The sequence below is a fragment of the Lutjanus erythropterus genome, chromosome 22 (genome assembly GCF_056507025.1).
Source record: "Lutjanus erythropterus isolate fLutEry1 chromosome 22, fLutEry1.hap2, whole genome shotgun sequence".
Lineage (NCBI taxonomy): Eukaryota > Metazoa > Chordata > Actinopteri > Lutjaniformes > Lutjanidae > Lutjanus > Lutjanus erythropterus.
Window position 1 is genome coordinate 9,100,207 of NC_139338.1, and position 22,329 is coordinate 9,122,535.

Genomic DNA, 22,329 nt, shown 5'->3' on the forward strand with positions numbered 1-22,329 from the left:
GAGCCTAAGGCTCTGACGAAGGTTGTAATACCAATGTTTGATATTTAACACCTTCCAGTACTTGCTGCAGTTTTGTCAGTACCAAATAAGTTTTGAGGTTTGTTACCCTGCCTTCCACATTACAGCTAAGCTTATTTGGACTTAAGCACCCCAGTTTGATGGCAGTTGTAGGAAGTTTGGTGAGCTCTTACTTGACCTAATTAAAATTCGAAAGCACACATTTAATGAGGAAATTACAAGGGGAGCATGCACTTTATGACCCACTGGATTTAGGGAACAGTCACACTTGATTGGTCACTTAAAAAAAGTTAACAGTTTTAATTCCCAAATCTGCCATTAACACAAAAACTAGCCACTGACACCATGTTGGACAACCATCCTGTCTCTGTCTCTCAGCTGTACATGCCTGCAGTCACTCTGGTGATTTCATGGCTCTTAACCAAACACAAAGACTCCATTATGGCTCCGTTCGCTGAAATAAACTCACTTTCTCTCCCCTATTCCTTCTCTCGCTCATCGTCTTCTTCCTCTTCCTCATCTCACTCTTCCTCCTCCTCTTCACATTCACACTTTCACCCACATCTCAAAGAAAAAAAGCCACATTTTTCATTTCATTACCTCATTCTAATATTGGGCTTGGGAAAGAAGAGAAGGGAACGGGAAAGACTGAATGGCAGAGGAAGGTGTGTGTGTGTGTGTGTGTGTGTGTGTGTGTGTGTGTGTGTGTGTGTGTGTGTGTGTGTAATTATTAGCCCAGTAATTAGGCCTTGTCGCCTGTTGTCTCTCCCCCCTCGTTTGCCCTTTGAAGTCTTCTCCTCTGGTCTACCCACAATGCACTTGGGAGGCATCCAGGAGGGGGCAGAGGAGTGATGTAGTGGGGGTTGTCGGGAATGTGGGTCAAAATGTGTGTGTGTAAGAGAATTTGTGGAGATGCTGATGGTGACAAAGAGAGTTGGGGGCGTCTCAGTTCTTCCTCTGTGTCTCCCTATCCTTGGCAGATTGCTTATGCTGCTTTTCATGTTGGAACACCCCCCCCCTCGCCTACACAGACACACACACACACAGTGACACACACACATCATTCATATGAGCCAGATGCTGTACTGTCAATACACACACACACAGACACATCCACGCACTCTCATACACGTCACATGAGTCTCTTTGTTTTGGTTTGCAGCAGAGATAAAACCCGGCTCTGTTACACTCCTCTACAAGGGAGACAAAGAGCGCTTATCTCACATACAGTGAATGTGTGTGTGTGTTTGAGGGAGAGAATATGTGTGTGTTTGCGTGTATGAGAGTGTTTCTCCAATGCAGTCATTTTATTTTTGCATTGCAGTGTTTTATGAGTGGGATTTTCAGCCCCATTAGCTGAAATTTTATTTCCCTCTTTCCCCCATGACCAGACAGTCTGATAGGTTTTTGTGTATATGTGTGTATGAATGTGTGTGTGTGTGTGTGTGTGTGTGTGTGTGTGTGTGTGTGTGTGTGTGTGTGTGTGTGTGTGTGTGTCTGTGTGTCTGTGTGTGTGTATGACAGCATCAGATCTGCATGCCGATAGGGCCACCAGGGCCAGCATGACACACTTCACTTCAAAAGTGGGCTAATCATACACAGGTTACTGGACAGAGCAGCAAAAACACTTTGTAGAGTAGTTGGAAAATGTTTGGAAAAATGTTACATTTTTAAAATAGAGGAATAATTTAAGGCAACGAGCAGAAACAGAAATTTCTTCTACTAAATGTGAATTTAGTCGTAATATTTGTTTTTATCCTGAGGCTTGCAGAGGTGTTGATTCAGCCGAGTGGTCAATCTGATGATTTTAGTGTATCTTTCCTCTGCAACTTTACCAGCGGTGGAGAGAATATCAGAACAATGACTTGACTTGCTATTACTTGGGTGACATGATGATATATACTGTGAGAAGACAGTGACTGGGTCACTGTGACCAATGTTGCAAATCAATGAGCAGGACTGCTTTATGGCACATGTAGTTGTTCATAAAATGCTGAAAAATGTCAATCAGAGTCCAAGATGATGTCTTTAAATGCTTTGCTTTGTCTGCAACCTAGAAATATTCAGTTTTTATTTAGTTTTTACATTTAATTGATTCATTCTTGCAGCACTGATAGGACGCCAAGTCTGCAGACAGGACAGGTGTCACAATTGGAAACATTCTGTCATGAAACATAATGTTGGTTGTTTATAGAACAATACAGTCTGATTTAATCATTTTGAGCATGTATGTTTTAAGTCATTTACCACAGCTGTAAAGTGCTGGAAAAGCTTGAAAATGCACCTTTAAAATGCTTGAATTTGACTTCAGAAAAGGAACCCTGCAGATTATATCATATCAAATAATTCAACAATTTTCAATTTGTATTCAGTCTTTATAGCATTATTCAGCTTAATTTGACTGACTGCTCCTTAACAGACCATCCAAAGAACCATATTAAAATTATTCCTTCAGTGCAATTAATATTTATGAATTGAAATCTTTTAATTAATAAATGCCTCCTCTGGTAGCCTGTTGGGCTTTAATTAGACCAACTGCAGCCAGCTGAGAGGAAATTAAGGTCATGTCCCCACACAGGCACGCAAACCTACAAGCATTTGTGTCTTAAATTTGTGTGTGTGTGTGTGTTGTCGTACACAGAGTCCGATGAACAGGTCGTGGTTGTGTGTTGGTGCAAGATTGCGGTCACACGCCAAGACGCTGATTGATGAACTGATCTTCACCACGCAGTGTCACGAATGACAAATCGCTGAAGGGGTGTGTGTGTGAGTGTGTGTGTGAGCGTGTGCAGATGGACAGATGGTGTCTCATGAGTACGAGGGGAGCCAGCGACCTTGAGAGAGACCAAAAGAGAGGAAGAGGAGAGAACGAAACGGAGAGATGGTGACGGCAGGGGTCAGTTTGTTTTGCGTTGAGGGTCAGGCGGGATGGGCGGGGCCATTTCTGCTGCCACTACCTCCCTGCATTTCCTCCGTTCACCCAGCGTGCCAGTTCGTCACACACACACACACACACTTGTGTGGGGCGTTAACACAGCGACACAATGAGCAGGGACTGGCTTAAGGCAGACTGAGCAAGGTGTTTCCTGTGACCTGGGCGACTGCTGCGTCAACACAAACACGCTCGTCTGGAACAACAGTAGCATGAGTTTGCAGACCTGATTTGACTCCCTCCTCCTCCTCCAATTAGGCCTCGTTAATGTCGCCGTGTGTAAATGTGTGAATGTGTGTGTAAGTGAAAACAGCTGCGCTCAAGTCTGTGATATTCATGCTTTATTCATGCTTTATTCATGCTTTATTCATGCGCTGTTCAAGCATTTGCAGAGTGAATGAATATTGGATTAAAAGCAGCTTTACGTTATTCATGAGCTGAGATATTTTGGATTGTACGGAGGCTTCTGGAATTCCCCAACACTCTGCACACATACACAACAACAACAACCAAAAATCCCTCTCTAAATATTGTCTGAATTTTTCTGCTCGTGTGTGAGTCCTTTACAGATGCCTGGATGTTGACTCTGTGTTTGTGTGTGTCCCGCAGGCCGTGCACTGCCCTGGTATGGAGAAGATGAAGAGGATTAAGAAGCGTCTGTCGTTAACACTCCGCTCCAGTCAGACCATCGACGAGTCTTTGTCTGAACTGGCCGAGCAGATGACCATCGAGGATGGCGGCACAAAGGACAATGGTGAGGATTTAATATATTTTCCAAAATAAATCTGTAAATGTATCCAATAAAAAATCAATAAGGGTTTAATCATGGGCGGTAAATGGCTACATTTATGTAAGACTTTTATCCAAAGTGCTTTACAGCATTTTTGCTGCTCATTCACCCATTCATGCACACACACTCATACACAGATGGCAGCAAGTCAGCACTGCCAACCCTGTGATCAGTGGATGACCCACTCTACCTCCTGAACCACAGCTGCCCCAAGTAAAATTTAAAAACACCGTCTTTACTACTTTATTTATTTCTCTGTTTTGTGTAAGTGGAAGATTTTCTGAGCAAGAGGACCTCATTCATACTACCATCAGAATGTGCAGTGAAAACTTTTGACTTTTGAGTTCATGGGGACTTTAAATGTGGTTAATTAATCAGTTTAAACCGATCTGGTCCTTTAAAAAAATCTATCAACATAAAAGATCTACAAAACACATAAAAGAGCTAAAATTATCAGAAAAACTATTATTGTTATAATCAATTAATCTGATAACTTTTTTCATGATTAATTGACTAATGGTTTAGTCTGTAGCACGTCCTTACATTGGAGAAGCTGGAAACAATAAATGTCTGATATTTTTACTTGAAAAATGACAAAAATGAAACCATTTATTATCAAAATGACAGGTGATTAAGTTTCTTTTGATACACTAATCAGTTTATTTACCAATTGTTGTTAATAAATAAAATCTGGATAAAATCAGTAAAAAGACCTTATAAAATAGCTACACTAAAAACAGTCAAAGTACCTCATAATTAAACCACAGTTCTAGCTGGAAAAAACATTAAACTGGTTGTAGAGAATCTGTGCCACAGTCCAACCAGGGGAGGAAATTCCACTGGTCTGATTTTTACAATATCCTCCTGAACATGTCTGTCAGCAGGCATGTAAAAACAACACACACACACACACACACAGAGAGACAGAGAGAGAGAGAGAGACAGAGAGAGAGAGAGAGAGAGAGAGAGAGAGAGAGAGAGAGAGAGAGAGAGAGAGAGAGAAAGAGAGAGAGAGAGAGAGAGAGAGAGAGCTTTCAATATCTTGGTAGCTCTCAGGGGTATTTAAATTATGAAGCAGTGAAGTTGATGAAGAGGGAGAGAGCGCAGTGTGCGTCAGCAACAGCTGTAATGGACTTCCAGTGAGTAGCTCTCTATCAAGTTATGTAACAAGAGTAAGAGAGCAGGGGAGCTGGTTGAACACACACACACACACACACACACACACACACACACACACACACAGGTAGGCTGGTATACAGAAAACACAGTGAAACACACTTTTATTTTGCATCTCTTTGTTACATAACATTCGGCCTGATTTGGCAGCGCTGGTGTGATCGACACATGAAAGTGATTGGCTGCACTTGTGACTGACAACTGCCACGGTAAATGGACACACACATCCATCTTTTCCATATCCAGAAAGACTTTACTATTGACTTTATCATTGATCTTACAACAGTAGAGAAAGTTTCAATTCCTGGATCAACAGAAACAACATGTGGCCAGCAGAAATAGAGGACAAAGGTCAGCGCCATCCTGTCGTGAAATTAAATGATTTAATGTTAATGTGTGAAATGCGTGAAATTAAATGATTTAATGTTAAAAGATAAGTTTAACATTTTTGGAAATCTCACCAGTACCACCTGTCCTTGGGACAGTTTTATTCACCATTTATATAAATGATGTTACCTCTTCACTGTATAATTGCAATTTCAGTCTTTATGCGAATGACACTGTCCTCTGTACCTGTGCAGACTCTACTTATGCTACAGTGCTAAATCAACCGCTGTCACTCAATCTTCTCCAAAAATATCTTCATAACTAAAAGAGACATTTTACAAAAACTCCCCCGTTTTCATTGAATGTTAGTAACCATTGTACCTGTTCACAGACAAAATCTGCTGTCTGCTACTGTGTCTCACATACCCAGAATTTGCTTTAAAAAACTTTAAGATATCCATGTTAATACCACTTAGACAATTCCAGGATTTAATTGCTAATTTTGTTGATTATAATTGCTACCGCTTTTACATTTTTTAATTGCTCTTATTACGTATTTATCTCACTCCCAATGTCTGCACCTTAACTACTAAAATATTACATTTTTACCTTGTTCTAGCCATTTATTTTTCCTTTATTGCTACCTCCAAGTTTGATCATTTTAATTATCTGTTTTCTTATTGTATGTCTGCTCATTGGCCCCATTGTAAATGAAGGTTCTGTCTCAATGTGTTGTCTGAGGATTTAAATAAATAAATGACTGTGACGATGATGATGATGAGGAGCTGTTTCCCCCTACTTCCGGTCTTTGTGCTAGGCTAAACTAATCACCTGCTCGCTGTAGCTTCATCTCTAGCAAACCGACGTTACAGTGGCAGAAATTTTCTCATGTAATTCGGTTGGGGAAGTGGGGAAGACTGAAAACTGGCTACATGACTGAGTCTGACTGACTGAACCTGTTGTATAAGAATTGTTACTTGAATAAATGTCAGGTTATATAAATGAACCATTAACTCTTAAATCTTTCTGTGTGAGAAATGCTGTATCATTTTAATGTCAGGTGTTGAATAGGTAGCCCTGACATTTGTACCTCCTCTGCTAATATCAGCCACGCATGCTCAACTTGTAATTCTGATATGTCTGACAAGCACCTGAAGGCAGCATTAAGTTAATTTTGGAGAGGTTGGCGTGTGAGAACACAGCACAGCCTGTCAGCTCAGAGTTTAAAAGGTCGGAGGAGCTAAAGAAAGTTGGCAGGGTAGAAAGATGAACTCATAAGATGCGACAGACTTACAGCCTGTCTAATACAGTTTTTATACCCAAATAAATCATAGTGGGATAATTTATAGCGGTTTTGCACGGGTGTTGCTGAACTCAGCCCACAGGGGGAACACTAGGTTGCAATATTTGCTTAGATGTTTTTTTTTTTTTTGCTGAGTATAATTAGAAATTTGATTACTAAATGAGGCACATGAGTGAGGCTCATGTCTTGCTTATTGGTAGAGTAGCCTGTGGCTGTCAATTTTCCAGTACTGCAACTGTTTTGTTTCCCATCTTATGCTGTTTGCCCACATTTGTAGAGGTAGTGGGTGTTCATTTCTGATTCTGCTGGTTATGATTATGGACATTATAAATTGCTTGAACTCCTGTTCACCTTCAACAAATAATCAGAAATACTAATTGATACAATACTAGAGTAAAAAAACAACAATATTCTATATATCTTTAGTTTCAGGCAGTACACTAAAGACTTTTGTAATAGTTTTTTGATACTATAATAAACTGATTGCATTGTTTTAACTATGTGGTATTGAAAAACTGTCAGTACTTTGTGTGTATCCCGGGGCTAAGGTTGTCTAAATTATCAAGGTTTTCAGTCAAGTTGAAACATTTTGAACCCGTACAGGCGAATTCACCTCACCTCATAGGTTAGATCCCTTTATCTAACTCTTGGCAAGAAAGTGAATAAGCATATTTCCAAAAGAAATCTCTCAAAATTGCTCAGTTACTTTTTCAAATAGTGGAAAAATTAGTATCACATTCTATTTTGCTCATATTGAGTTAGCTGTTCAAGTTTAAGTCACTGCAACATTACATAACCTTGGAGAATATTTGATGTCTTGTTACATTTATTTATACAGATTTCTTCATAATTTAGCCTGATGTTAGATATTTTTGGAAACGGTGGGACCTTGACTTAAATGTCAAATAAGGTTCTGTTGGTTTGGTCACACAGCATGCATTTTAAATGACAAACATAGTGCAAGGGGTTGAAGAAGATATGAGCTGATAATAGTGTCACCCTGTTACGACCGAGATTTTTGAGATTTGTGATGCAACTGCAGAGCCTTTGTAGACTTTCAGAAAACCAGAAACGATGACAGTGGTCATTTTGTCGTGTTTCAGAGCCCTTCATGAGGAACGGCCGCCCCCCCACCTCCCACAGCATGCACTCCTTCCTGCACCAGTACACTGGCTCCTTCAAGAAGCCCCCCCTCCGCCGGCCGCACAGCGTCATCGGTGGCACCCTGGGGTCCTTCATGGCAATGCCGCGCAACGGCAGTCGCCTGGGTGAGACACACACACGTTCACACACTTCCACACACGCACACACACGGAAGGAAGTGAGTAGTGGGAGAGCAGATGGCATCCAGGAACAAACAGGAAGTGTGTCACGGTCCTGATATTTCCATCCTGCTTCTTATATTCGCAAACCCATGAGGCAGCCTCCCTCCTCACCCTCAGCAGGGCTGTTTTCGCCCGAGTGACAGCTGGATGGGGGACTCAGTCAAACATGACGACGTTTCCTGTGTGAAGTGATTCATCACACTGGATCCGTAGCAGCAAGTCTGATCCCGAGGCTTGTAAGGGAAGACGATGTTGGGATGATTCAAAGAGGCAGCAGATTTCAAGCTGGGGGGTCGGGGAACAGCCAGCAGGGTGATGAGATGATTCAGGGGACAGTATGGAACAGAGGGACAAATGTTGTGGGTATCAAAATCTACCAGCCTCTAGGCTTTTTGAATGTTTAGTCCGTCGAGCCTGGCAGGATCTGGAGGGATGAGCCCAAGGTTATATTTAATGCATATAATATCTTGTACCGCAACAACTTACACTACAAAAAGCAGCATGTCTTCATTATCCAACTCAAATGACAAAATGTCCAATGTCAAAACCTACAGATCCTGTCTCATTGAGCGATCTGTTGAGGCATCTGTTAACACTCAGAGTTACCTTATTTCAGAGGTTCCCCTCATCACGTTTTAGTGTCACTTACCACTGACAGGTGATATAAGTTTTGGACTGTTCGTCAGACAACACAAGCAACTTGAAAACTCAGCTTTGGGAAACATTTATATGCAGTTTTCACTCTTTTTTGACATTTGTGGTTTTGAGTGAATTGTCTCAACTATTGGATGGATTACCATGAAATTTGTATCAGACATTCATGTTCCTCTAACAATTTGTTTTCGGTATTATTCTGGTTTTAGGAGCATTATTTGGACATAAGTATATCACATTCAGAATATGTTTTTATTGCAGTTTATTACACATGCCTCTTGTATGTTTACAGTTAGCTCTGTGTGCTGTAAACACACCAACAAGCCAATAGTTTGCAAGGCTGGGGTGGAGATGCATGCAAAGAAAAGCCCAAATTCCTGGATAGAGGGATAAACACACATACTTTTAAATATTATGAAAGGCTTGGATATCAACAGGCTTTTATATGTGCAAATATGACAACACTGACCTTTAGAAGAAGGTGGTTGAATGAGTAAAAGAGCGAGGCTTTGTTTGCATGGTTGCGCAAGTCGGCCATCAGTGGAAAACTTACTAAAAATACTATTTTGACACAAAGAAGCAAAATAGTTCAACCGCCTCCAGGCGTTCCACTTTTCCATAATCAGAGTAAACAGGGATATTAATGGAATATTCATTTTCATTAACCATGGAAAGAGCTTTGTAGGATTATTGTCTTTTCAGAATAAGGACAAAAACCTTAATATTTTGTGCATGTAAAAGTAGCTACTCCCATCAGGCTCAGCTATATTTTCTATTTATTGTAAACATTGTACCTGCTAAACTTCATCATGTTAGCATGGTTATTGTCAGCATTTGTTGCTAAAAACACCACTGTGCCTAAGTACAGCTTCGCAAAGTCACTAGCATTGTTGTAGACTCTTCCTCTGGTTATTTATCATATTCAAGTTGTATTTTCAGATTGTTCGGCATTCTTCATTGATTTCAGAGCCTGTATGATCAATTACACCTCACTGTACCAGACAGATGCCGCCTTAAACCTTAAACAAACATTGTTTGACTGTTTCTTCCACATGGCCAGGCAGCAAGAATCAGCATCTGTGCAAACAGTCTGTTTTCAGTGGTACCATTTAGAGTTTCTGTTAGGATTTACTGATATCATGCTCATTGTGTCAGTAAACATGTGGACCCCGATTGGTGCTTCTCTAAGCTAATTTTTGCACATGGGTGAAACACTAAAGGACTTTTTGAGCCTCGCACTGGACCCTGGCCTAGATAACGGAACTTGGATCTAAAAACAGGACAGTTAAGTAGGACATTGATGTGCCACACATTGCTGCTACACTCAGTGTGCTTATTAGCAAAGCTGCTAAGACATCAGAGACAGATAAGTAGGGAGAGAGGCAGATCATGAAGTCCCAACAAGTCCAAAAAAAATGAGGGAAGTGTAGGAAGGATGTGTGAAGATGATCAGGAAAGAAGAGTCAAAAAACAGGTGGAGAATTAAATCCTTCAAGGCTTTTAGAGAGAGGAAGAAGTGAGGTAAGAGAAGATAAGAGACATGTGTAAGCAGAAGAAAAACAATTCAGGAAGATTAGAAAACAGCTGTTGGGTTTTTAAAGAGAAGGAATCAGGTTCAGCTGTTGGGAGGTGAAGAAATGAGGGGAGAAAGTGAAAATATTATTATGAGAGAAAGAATTTGGGGGAGTTTTGGAGACGATGAGGGGAGATATGAAATAGCAGGAGATAATGGAGAAGTATGTGAAAGTAAAAGGAGATTGAAAGCAAAAGAAAGTAGGACAGATGAGATCATTTTGAGGCACACGAGTCAGAAAAGAGCAGGTAGTGAAGGAATGTGTCGAAGCAGTAGAGAGAATCAGATCGGCCGCTGTCTGTGAAAACCACGCAGAAGAGACAGATAGGAGAGAAGGAGAAATATGTAGAGTGAAAGGGAAAACAAAGCAGAAATAGGAAGTGAAAGAAATTGGTGTGGTTTTTAAAGCAGGGTAAGGGACATGTAAATGAGACACAGAAAAAAAGGGAAGAGATCATTTGGAAGTTTTAAAAGACGAGACAAGTTGAAGAAGCAAAATGGGACAAGAATGGGTTGTTTTCAAGGTGTTTATAGAGAGAACATAACAAGGTTAGGAGGAGAGAAGTGTGACAGTTTTAGGAAAGAAAAAGGAAAGAGGAAGAACTTTCAAAAAGATGTTATAGCAAGGTTTTAATAATCTCCTGGGTACTCAGTAATCAAAGCATGTTTTAAATAGAATCATCAAACATGCAAACACACACCTTTACACTATGAATAATGATAAATCTTACCTGCTCTACATCACTACATGTACTTGTGCACGTACAGGCTTGTTCACATACAGACACTCTGTCAGAATACTGTAAGGTCAGGCACATCTCTCTGAGAGTCCCAGCAGCTGTAATGTGGAGCTGTGTATTGTGGACAAAGTTAGCAGCCAAAAAAGATAAAAGTAAAAAAAAGTCACAGTCAATGAATTATTAATCCTGAAGCTTTCAGTTCTGTTTGGTTTGGCGACACCTGTGGTTACTGGTGGTTACAGCAAATCTGGTTTAATGCTAGAGCTCCCGGACTTCTGGGAACAGCTAATTTGTCAGAAATACAACAGAAGGGCACCTGATGTATATGTTTACCGTGCAGCCTAATAAACTCATTTAGTTCAGTAAGGAAGCAGTCCATCAATAACTGGCCTTCTTCCATCAGGCCATGCGCAACTGCTGTGTGATTTCATGCTGCTCCTGACACAAGTACTTTTCCACATAACAAAAGAGTACAGCAAAAGCTAACAGCAGCCTAATCAGCTAACAGCTCCTCATCTAACAGCTCACTGTGGCTGCTCCTTCTTGATCTGTTACTCCCATAAACGAACTTTAAAGTTTGTGAAGCGATTGTGTTTAGCGCTAATCTCTAATTACAGAATTAGAGGTAATTACAGAATTTACAGAAACATTGAATATCTATTGCTAAAAAGAAATATTATCAAAACAGGGTTTGATATCATGAAAATCTTAATGATTGTAACTTGGTATAATTACAGTCTGAATGAATCAACACAACTCTACATGTGAGTGTATGCATGGTTGATAAATGAGCTCACAGGAAAAGACAGAGAGGATGGATGAAGATAGATGCTTATGTAGGCAAAAGAGAAAAAATACATAAAGAAATAATTTTGAGGAATTATGGGTTGAGAAGAGACGTGGGGCAGCGTGAGGAATGAAGAAAAGTCATCCATCTCCTCCTCCAGATGGAAATCTTGCAAAAATGTCCTGATCCTCCCACTTTTTTTTCCTCGTCTCCTATGTCCTGCCTTGCTGCCTTCACTATTATGGTGAATTACAATGAAATACTGAAGTGTCATATTTTCTCTTCCACTTTAAGACCTGCCGTAGTATATCAAGCTCTGCCAGTGTAACCAAAACCAAAGTTTAGAGGCAGAAGCAGCAGAGAAACCTCACGTCAACCATCTGTGGAAAAACAAAGTGACATGCAGGGTGGAATAGCACGGGTCAGCCTCGGAGGAAAATCCTGAAAAAATTTCTAAAATTAGATCAGCATTTCCTTCAATCTTAGGAGACTTTGGGTTTTGAACCAGATCGACCACAGACAGGTTCACATTCTGGGGCAAAGTGTTCCTTTGGATTGTGGTCGCGCCGAAGAGTAATGAAGTGACGTCTGTCGGTAAGGTGCATGAATAGAGTGCAAGAGAGCTTTGTTAGGATGCAAAACTACCGTCATTGTTCCCTAAAATCTAGTCTGGCAAATATAATTCATAATCTTTGCTGTGATAATCAGAGCAATAATCAGGATTATCATATTTGAAATAATTGCCAACAGTTAATCTCTATCAGCAGAACAGAGATTTCTTTCTGCTCTCATTCCTCTCCTCTGTGCTTTCACATCTGATGACAGACTGCGTGGTTGGAGGCGCTGACACACTGATGACAGAGAGCTGTTCAACCATAGCTACTCATTAACTCTGTGTGTGTGTACGTGTGTGTGTGTGTGTGTGTGTGGAACAGGGGGTGCATGTGGTTTGTATATCAGTGTGTTTGCTCCTGCTGTGCTATGGTAGCAGTGGTAGCTTTACTGCCCTGGAGGAAGTGGTGCAGGTTGGAGTGTTTAATCTTTGGCCTCGGGGGTTACAAGGGTGTGAGAGGAGATGAGAGAGCGAGGGGTAGAGATACATAGAGAGTGAGGGGAAAATGTGGTTTGGGGGCCAGTGCAAGAGCTTACAGTATATTACTGTTCAGTCTTAAAATCTGATGAAATATTCCCCACCATCCATTTAAATACAACTATTATTCTTACTGCAATTACATTCTTCTCTCACCACCACTACAGCTCTACCATCACTTAAACCAATGGTTCCCAAAGCCCTTTGGCTAGGAAGGACTGCCGGCAGGCTCCTGAAGATACTGCAGTTGCATCACTTATTTTGGACTGTTGGTTGAACAAAATCAGAAATTTGAAGACATAGCCTTTGGCTTTAAAGGTCCAGTGTCTAAGATTTAAGGGTATTTACTGGCAGAATATGGCAGACATTGAATAGGTCATGGGTGTATTATCACCTGAAAATACGAATTTGTTACCTGAGAATGAGGCGTTTATTTCTACAGAGGGTGTTGGTCCTCTTCCATGGGAGCCACCATGTTGCATTGCCATGTTTCTACAATAGCCCAGAACAGACAAACCGAACTCTAGATATGGCCTTTTGTGTTTTCCGCAAGTTTTGTGGCCACCGTAGGTTCTCCTACATGCTTGGAAGGGGAGAGTGAGACATGTTTGCAAGCGTCAAGCTCACAGCTAGATAACACTAAAGCCTACACATTGGTCCATTAAGAAATGTAGATTTCTATTTTTTTCCCACGATCACCTGATATTTTATAGACCAAAAATCAGTCCTTCCAGCCCTTGTTAAATCTACTGTAAATATAATATCCACAACACTTAAAGCCCACTGATTTAGTATTTATAAACAGTATATGTAATAAATGGTTTATAACACTCTATATTGCATTTGTAAGCAGATATAAGTATTTATAAATGTGTTTGTCAACTATATATCCTTCTGTGGGAGCCTGTAATAGGAGGCTAATGTATGAACAGATAATGAATGACAATTCAGTAAAAATAAGTTGTAATAATAGAAAATAATTAATTAAAGAGGTAATTGTTGAAAAGTAAGTACATTTATGAACACTTAAAATGTGCACATTGTATTTAAACAACGCTTATAAAAAGTGTAACATATCCATCATGTTGGACTGGACTGATTTATAATAAAAACCCTGTTTTACCCTGTTGAAAAATATCCTGTGATATTTATTTGTGTATATTTATGTTTCTCATTCTGTCTTAGATATTGTGCATGAGAACCTGAAGATGGGCTCAGATGGGGAGAGCGATCAGGCATCGGGAACATCTTCAGATGAGGTGCAGTCTCCAACCGGCGTTTGTCTGAGGAACCGCGTCCACCGACGGATCTCCATGGAGGTGAGACACGGACACGTTGGCACAATAAAGACAAAAATGGCTTACTCTGCGAGTCTGCATCCCACCCTTCACCCCCCTCTCCTCTCTTTCTCCTCTTTTCTTCACCTCCTCCTCTCCCCCTCGGCCTCATGGGAGCTCTGTTTCAGTTGGGGGCTTTGCGTTGGGGGGAGGTTGCACGTCTCCTAATGGGCTCTCAGTGTCTGGGCTTCATGATACTGATAGCAGTCCCTGAGGAGCACAGCAGCCGCTGGTAAAGAGATGCTGTGTGATAATCTCTGCTGTAACCACAGCGATATTCTATATGTCAGACATCTCGGCACAGCCCCAGAGCATCCTGGGATAGGAGTCTCCTTTGTTCCTCCTTCAAGGATGTATATAATCAAGTTATTTAAAATCACATTTAGATTTAAACACCCTCTTGACATCAGAGCATCAGCCCTACTTTCATAAAATTTCAAATTAAACTAGACATGATCTTATATTTTTCATTTCCTTCTTATACATTTGTATATAGGTAAACAAGGGTGTTACACAAGATCCATCCCCTCCAGTTTCTGGGATTTGTTCATATTTTTAGGCTGCAGACACACATTTTTCTGGCCAATAGTTGTTCAGAAGCTTTTTAAGCACTAGCCGGATCAAAGATGATAAATTGGTTTCGGTGGCCCACAGGGTACACTAGACACAGTCACTTACACAAACTCAGCAATAAAATGTTAACAGGATAATTGGAAAAAAGGTCCTCATGATTATCAGGGGACTTTTTCCCTGCCAGTTTCTAATTTCACAGTGTTTTTGTCTGCATTTTCTGAGACATTTTGCTGCAAGCCATTGTTCATTTGTCAGAGTTCTGTTACATTACCATTACATAAGCTGGAAAAGGTTGTAAATGCGAATGAAATAAAGATAAAAGTGAGCTTCACATGGGTTTCCACTACATTACATACAAATGTTCCCAATAAAAACATCTTCATCTATATAAATATTGAACCTTAGGGGAAGTTTTATTTTGCAAATAATGAGCATCCCAGCCTGGAGGCCTCCTGCCCCCTGCTGGCAGAGGAGCGTATGTGACAAAACCCACCTTGTGAACATCCTTGATGTTTTTGTCTCTCTTACACACACAGGCGCGCACACACACACAGTGACCTATTTTTCACTCGTTTGAGTGTTTATCTCATTTGTAGGTTCACAAAACAAAAGCAGCTGAAGGATGTGGTGATAATCACTTGACCTGGTGCAGGAACACACAAACACACAAACCTAAGCTCTTTTACATCAGCTTAAGAGCGTTGCCCTTCTTGCGGCTCTTTTGTTACTGCTTGAGGTTTGAAAGAAGCTGTATTGTATCAGTAAGGAGGTTAAGGGTTCAGTGTGCGCTCGCTTACTGACTCTTATTACCAGAAAATTTTCAGTTATGTGGCGCCTCTTAACTCGAAGTTACCTCAAAAACATCACATCTTTTATAGTTAAAGGAGACACTGTCTGTCAGATCAACAGAAACATCCATTTATAATATAATATTAAAACCTTGACTAGTTTTCTAGGTTAGACCTTATCAAGTTCCATCTTGTTCCATTGTTTCCATATTATTGGCATTATACACGTTGTAGACTTGTTTCATTCAAGGTAAACAGGGGATACGTCAGAGAGCGATGAAAGAAAGTAGCAAACGCCATAAAAACTGAACGTGAATAAAACTTAAATACTTCACCTCGTCCGTAAACATGATTTCTACCTGAGTCACATCAGATAAAGTTTCATCCGCTACGGTGGTTGTTTATCAACGAAGACAGCAACTCCCATGATCCCACACTATGATTAATCTGTCTGTTATTATTTCAGTTAATTGATTAACTGACTAGATCAATGCACATACCAAAAACTCAGAGCCTAAGATCATCAAACTCCTGGTTTTGTCCGATCAACCAGCCATCACCCAAATATTTAACATTTTAAATGAAGCAAAGAGCAGCTGACAAGTAACTGATCTTCACATTTGAAAAGCTGGAACCAGAAAATGAATGTTTTTTTTTATTTTTTATTAATAACTTGAATGATTACACACGCACCAGCTTTCAACACCATGCTGACAAAGTGCTTCACAAACTGATGGAACAACATAAATCTAAAAGAAATGTAGTAAAAATAGATGAGATGCTGAGAGGACAGACAAAATCTGTTGCGGACTGATGAGATTTAAGACACCATCTTACATCAGAGCGGTCACATTATATAACACGTCGCCTCTTCATGACACCAATATGCTCTACATAATCTGAGCTTTTATTTGTACCCTCAGTTGTCATAATAAAGGCACTGTCTTTGCGCAGCACTGTCACGGAGGACGAAGGACTACAGTAATGAGATGAGAGAGGATGAGTTGATGGTATTTGTGGAGAAGCCAAAATTAAAAGCACATCTGATAGCTAAACAGATGTGACGTCTCCTCTCACTGTATTTTTACTCCACTCAGCCTTTCTCTTCCCCACATCAGACAGCATTATGTCAGTCCATCCCTATCAGATGTGGTCTTAATTTTATTTTATCCTAGAATAGATACGATCAGTCGTCCACAACAATAAGATATGAGCCCTGTAATATTGACAACGACAGCCTGCAGTGTGAATACAGACAGAGATTATGAGCTATAAGCATTAATAAACACATGCATGATTTGTTTTCATTCTCGCCTGGTGTTCTTGCCGTTTTGTTTGCAGGTCTTGTGTTTCCATGATTTGATCTGTGCTGACAAAGGTTTTGCTGTTCAGCCGCAGTCACACCTCGACACACTGCCTCTTATTTTTACCCTCCATAAGATGGTGATCGACCTGATCTCTGTCTTCTCGCTCTGGGAGTAGGAGGAGATGAGAGCGAGTTATTTTCGAGACGTGTGTGTGTGTGTATAGGGGTGGATGATTGGTGGACTACATTGTCTTGCGCTGCTCGCTGCTGAAACATGCCCCACACCACATATAGACATGAGGCTTATGGCCCTGTGTTTTCTCACGCTTGATGGAAGAAAAGCAACAGTGTGGCTTATAACCATCAGCTTGTGTGGTTAACTAACAGTGTGGGGTTGTATGAGGTACTTATCCGTAGTCAGTGTATTAGCTACAGTCGATGGTTGTCGGCATGCCCCCAGGTTAGAGAAACAGCAAGAATACTGGCATAGGAGGCTAAGCAATGTACTGCTGTGGACAGGGTCAGCAGTAACATATTTTAGCCACCTAAAAAAATTTATATCAGTTTAAGTGTATACAAAAATTACACAGGTTTACTTTGACGACAGGCAACTTTTTCCAACAGGATAGTGCTGTTATATAAGCCAGATATCACTCTCCAAACCCACCAAACTCCATGGCTGAAATTTCACCTCACAGAACACTGGAGTTGCTGGTCTTCCACTGCCTCGATCTCTTAGTTTGTTCTGCTCATTGTTTGGCTTTGGTGTCTTGCATTACTCAACAACTCTGGTTTGTTGGAAAAAAATGGTCCTTTAAAGTATAAGTAACAAGAGTTTGACCTTACTATAGAGGTTTTTGGTTTCAAATTATAAATTTCTTCCGCAGAGAACCTTCAGATCCACTACAGGAATGTCAAATCATGTCAAAGTGTCAATTTTACATTTTTTAAACTTTTTTTTTTTGCGTGTGTGTGTGTTTCAGGACCTCAACAAGCGGTTGTCTCTCCCTGCTGACATCCGAATTCCTGACGGTTACCTGGAGAAGCTGCAGCTCAGTAGCCCACCCTTCGACCAGCCGCTCAGCCGACGCTCCCGCAGAGCCTCACTGGTCAGTGTCTGTGTGTGTTTGTGTCTCTGTGTGTGTGTGTGTGTGCGCTACCTTTATTGCTTTGCGCCGCTGTTACCGGCTGACTCCCTCTGTGCAAGTTACCATGGCAACTGGCCCAGTGTGAGACGAGGATAGATTAATCTGGAGTCACAAGCGCTCACCTCCCGCCTTTAGACCATCAAATTAGATCATAATACTGAGCTGCTGTGTGATCATGCAGCTTTGTTGCAGACTGTCAAGGAGGTTTATGCATATTAGAAGTTTGCTAACTCCCAAGCTTAAAAAAGTTACTGCCAGTGCAAAAACGTTTTTGGCTCTTGAAGGATCAAGTAAAAACTGCATTTATTGCACCTTTAGTGCTTTGATGTATTACTGCGTATTCTGTCATGGCTGGTCACAGCTCAAAATACAAAGGAGGATGATAGTTACAAGTTCCATAGTCTATCAGTATTTTCCTGTCCTTGGGAACAGTTGAGACAGCTACGCTTTGGGACATCAGCACCACTGAGAATATGCTAAATTAACTATTGGCTGTTCCATGTACTCATGGATGTACAAGCTACTAATCAGTCCCTCCAGGATTTTGTGACCTAAAATGTCTGATTTCACGGCAATGTTTTTTGGCATTTTTTTGCAATGAAATTGCAGGCCCAAGTGAAAATTACAACTAAAAAGATGTTTTTGGATTATTCATTAAAAATCAAAGTTGTGATGTTGCAGATGTTCCAGGGAGAGTAAAACTGCATTCTGTACTGAGTTTTGTCAGCAACATTACCAAAAAGGCTCAGTTCATGGATACAAAATGTGCTTTATTTGTAAATGAAGACGTGCTCTTGGGATGATAATCTACAAAGAAGCAAAATCTTTCTGGAGCTCCAACTCAGGCAAAACAACACAAAATGATAAAATCTAAAAATGTACAGAGCATTGATGCATGTCAGTAAATAGTGACTTGTGTTCTTTTCAGTACCCACGACAAAGTAAAAAAATCAAAATACGAAGTAATAATAAAAAATAAAACATAGCTTGTGGAGGTGCTGTATGTACAGGTATGACTTTTGCGCGGGGGGCTGCTGTGATTGTGATTGATCAAATTTGCAGAGAAGTTGCTGTGATTGGACAACATTGCAAGATCATGCAGAATTCACAGGAATTGTTTGAATTTGTGTTCACTGTTGCGATCGTAACATCACAACTTATTAGAGGGACTGACTAATACTGAATTTCTTTGATACTGAAGAAAACCCCAAAATATGAAGATTCTCGGGCAAATTCTGGTGTTATAAGGCGCGTCTTGTTTTTCTGGATCGGTAAAACAGATTTGTGGAAAGTTATTCATGATAGAGACAATAGGAAATGATCCTCAAAAAGTGGAAGTTACACTAAATCTAGAAATATTTGCATCATGTCTACAAGTTCTGATTTGACTGAGTTATGACTCCAAGGAGTCCGATTTTTGAAGCACAAAGGGTTACTGTTCGAAAGTCTCTGATCTGACACATCGACTGAAGTTTTGTTGCCAGTCTCTTTGAAACCAGAAATCCATCACAGATGAGACCAAATTCTACACAATGACAATTGTAACAGAAAAAAAGGACCACAATACAACGCAACTGCATTATATTTTGAGTTCATACAGTATGAAGGGACATGTAAAGGTTTAGTGAAACTTTAGTTCCTGAATGAAAAAATACTGCAAGTGCGTTGAAGTCAGTTTTAACCAGGTGTGGCAGGAAGAGTAAAACCACAGATTGTTCTTGATTCTGACTTTATCTTCTTTCTTTTCCTCAGTCGGAAATTGGTTTTGGCAAGTTGGAGACGTACATTAAGCTGGACAAACTGGGAGAGGTGAGAACGTCCTTGAACAGTATTAATGAAGGAACTGTGTTTCACAGCTCACATTAAATCAGTTATATTGAACCAGCGTTGTGTGTTGCATTCAGGGAACCTACGCCACAGTATTTAAAGGACGCAGTAAGCTGACTGACAACCTGGTGGCGCTGAAGGAGATCCGGCTGGAGCACGAGGAGGGAGCGCCGTGCACCGCCATCAGAGAAGGTAAAAATTTTGTCAGTTTAGTGCTACACAAAGCATTACTTTAGAAATAAAACCCACTTTTTAGTTTATTGTTTAAAGGATCAATTCAACCAAATCACACAAAATGATGCATTTAACAGATAAATGTATTTTTTTTAAATTGGAGTCATTTGTCATTAAAAAGTGTTACATGTGTTTCTCTTATTGTAAACATCCGTCTGTTGTTGTGTCTGTAGTGTCGTTACTGAAGGACCTCAAACACGCCAACATCGTGACACTACACGACATCGTCCACACTGACAAGAGCCTCACGCTCGTCTTCGAGTACCTGGTGAGACTCTTCGTCTCTCAATGTTCTCAGTGCGTCATGGTCTTTGTGGAGAGCTTTACAGACAATACTTGTAAATTTAATGCAAAAGAGAGAGCTGGATATGAAAATACATGAGCATTTAGCTGATATTAGACATTTATTAAAGGACAGGTCCAGCGTTTCTTGTTTTCAAAGCTGTTTTATATTAAAGATGGTGTTGTTTTTTTACTTTTGGCAAATCTCTCAGAGCATAGAAAACAGTTAAGGGTAAAATCTTCAATCTTCATGTCAAATTGTCATCATTATTTTAAATATTCAGAAAGATCCCTCTGGACCTTCATCAGCAGCGTTTCAAAGGATTAACAACTTAAAAAATGACAAAAGAAGTTGCAGAACGTCTCATTTTGTAGGTTCGAAGATGACTCTGACAGAGAGCTGGTAACACTAACGAAACAGAAGAGAAGTATATTGGATTTGCATACTCTGTCTCCCTAAGGGCTAAATGTTAAGACACAACAGGATGTCATGCTCTGCTGAGTTCTGGGATGTTACAGACCTACTTATGATACACTCAGAATACAAGTAGTGCCTATGATTACACAACTTTGAATGACTTCTGAACGCTGCGAGAGTGTTGTTTTCATTCTTCACATGTGCAATCTCTGTAAATATTTTTGTAATTGAGTTAATTATTTGTCGTGATGTCTGATTCCTGTCTTTCTTTTCCTTTTCTAATTTGTGGGACACAATGTGACAGAGTGTAAACATGTCGCTGACAGTTATTGAGAGACACTCCCAAAGCTGTGCCACACCTGTGCACACAAAATGGGTGGAGCAGTATCTATTCAGAGATCAATGTGCGAATTGTTTGAAACGCTGTTGATGAACGCCCAGAGGGACCAAGATGTCAGTATGATTAATAATTTGCGATGTTGAACAAGAGATAGTTGTGCCAATATCTCCTTTGAAAAAATATGCAGTGACGACAAGTGTGACAGGATGATGTACAGTGATGTAAAACAGGAAGGGACTGTAGGAAATGAGCACAAACATCAACACAGATTACTGCTGTTTTATGATGTTTTATGCTATGTGAAATAGTAGATTAATGAGTCAGAAAGGCAGTGAAATGTATGTGGAAAAGTTATATTATGTATTGTTAAATGTTCTCTCTGTGTCTGATGGTGCCGTCTCCCCCTGCAGGATAAGGACCTGAAGCAGTACATGGATGACTGTGGAAACATAATGAGCATGCACAACGTGAAGGTGAGGATGACGTTTACTGGTACTGATTATACACTTTTTATTCTGCTCTCTTCACTTTGTGTTGACGGAAGCCCATTTGCACCAGTGAAAGAAAAAAAGATTCCCTTAAAGTCAATTATGAGTTAAAGTCATAGTTTTTATCTAATTTTATTTATTTGTGTTACTTTTTATCTCATAATAGAACATTTTATCTCAAAATTTCCACTTTTATCTCATCATATCGACTTTTTCAATCTTATAATTTTTACTTTTTATCTCTAATTTTGCACATTTCCATATCCTGTCAATTCAGCCGTCATGAATGCAAAACAAAGAGTCAGTCAATTCTGACCAATAAAGGATTAAAAGATCCTTCGCGATAAAACATTAATAACATGGAGTTTTTATACATATATTTCCAGATCTTCCTGTTCCAGATTTTGCGAGGACTGTCGTATTGTCATAAGAGGAAAGTTCTCCACAGGGACCTGAAGCCCCAGAACCTCCTCATCAACGAGAGAGGAGAGCTCAAACTGGCTGACTTCGGTAAGAGGAGCCACAGCAGCAGCTGGTATTGTCTTTAGCAGGAGTATTCTTGCTGTCCTTGTAGTAAATTTGCAAAGGAAAGTTTGTGCTCTGTCCACGTTTAATGTTTCTCTCCTGTGTAAACAATCCTCATGTCTGTTTATGTCTCTGATCGGCTGTCAGGTCTGGCGAGAGCCAAGTCGGTCCCAACTAAAACTTACTCCAACGAGGTGGTGACTCTTTGGTATCGGCCTCCTGATGTTCTACTGGGATCCTCTGAGTATTCAACACAGATCGACATGTGGTACGAGCCTCACAAGAACCCTACTGCTCACACTACTAACACTTAGTGCAGGCATGATCAATCCATTCATCTGTTGATTA

The 22,329-nt window shown here is 40.3% G+C and overlaps 1 protein-coding gene across 1 annotated transcript in view; it reads left to right on the forward strand.

Annotated features, from left to right (window-relative positions):
* The window catches only part of cdk17 (cyclin dependent kinase 17), a 45,699-nt gene that overhangs the window by 20,256 nt on the left and 3,114 nt on the right, over positions 1 to 22,329 (forward strand). Inside the window, exons 2-11 of the mRNA XM_084710693.1 lie at positions 3,560 to 3,704; positions 7,650 to 7,814; positions 13,901 to 14,034; positions 17,703 to 17,828; positions 19,620 to 19,676; positions 19,772 to 19,886; positions 20,102 to 20,196; positions 21,379 to 21,441; positions 21,843 to 21,966; positions 22,129 to 22,249. Of these exons, the coding sequence (XP_084566819.1) occupies positions 3,578 to 3,704; positions 7,650 to 7,814; positions 13,901 to 14,034; positions 17,703 to 17,828; positions 19,620 to 19,676; positions 19,772 to 19,886; positions 20,102 to 20,196; positions 21,379 to 21,441; positions 21,843 to 21,966; positions 22,129 to 22,249 (1,127 nt within the window). The 5' untranslated portion in view covers positions 3,560 to 3,577. The remainder of the gene's footprint in view (positions 1 to 3,559; positions 3,705 to 7,649; positions 7,815 to 13,900; positions 14,035 to 17,702; positions 17,829 to 19,619; positions 19,677 to 19,771; positions 19,887 to 20,101; positions 20,197 to 21,378; positions 21,442 to 21,842; positions 21,967 to 22,128; positions 22,250 to 22,329) is intronic.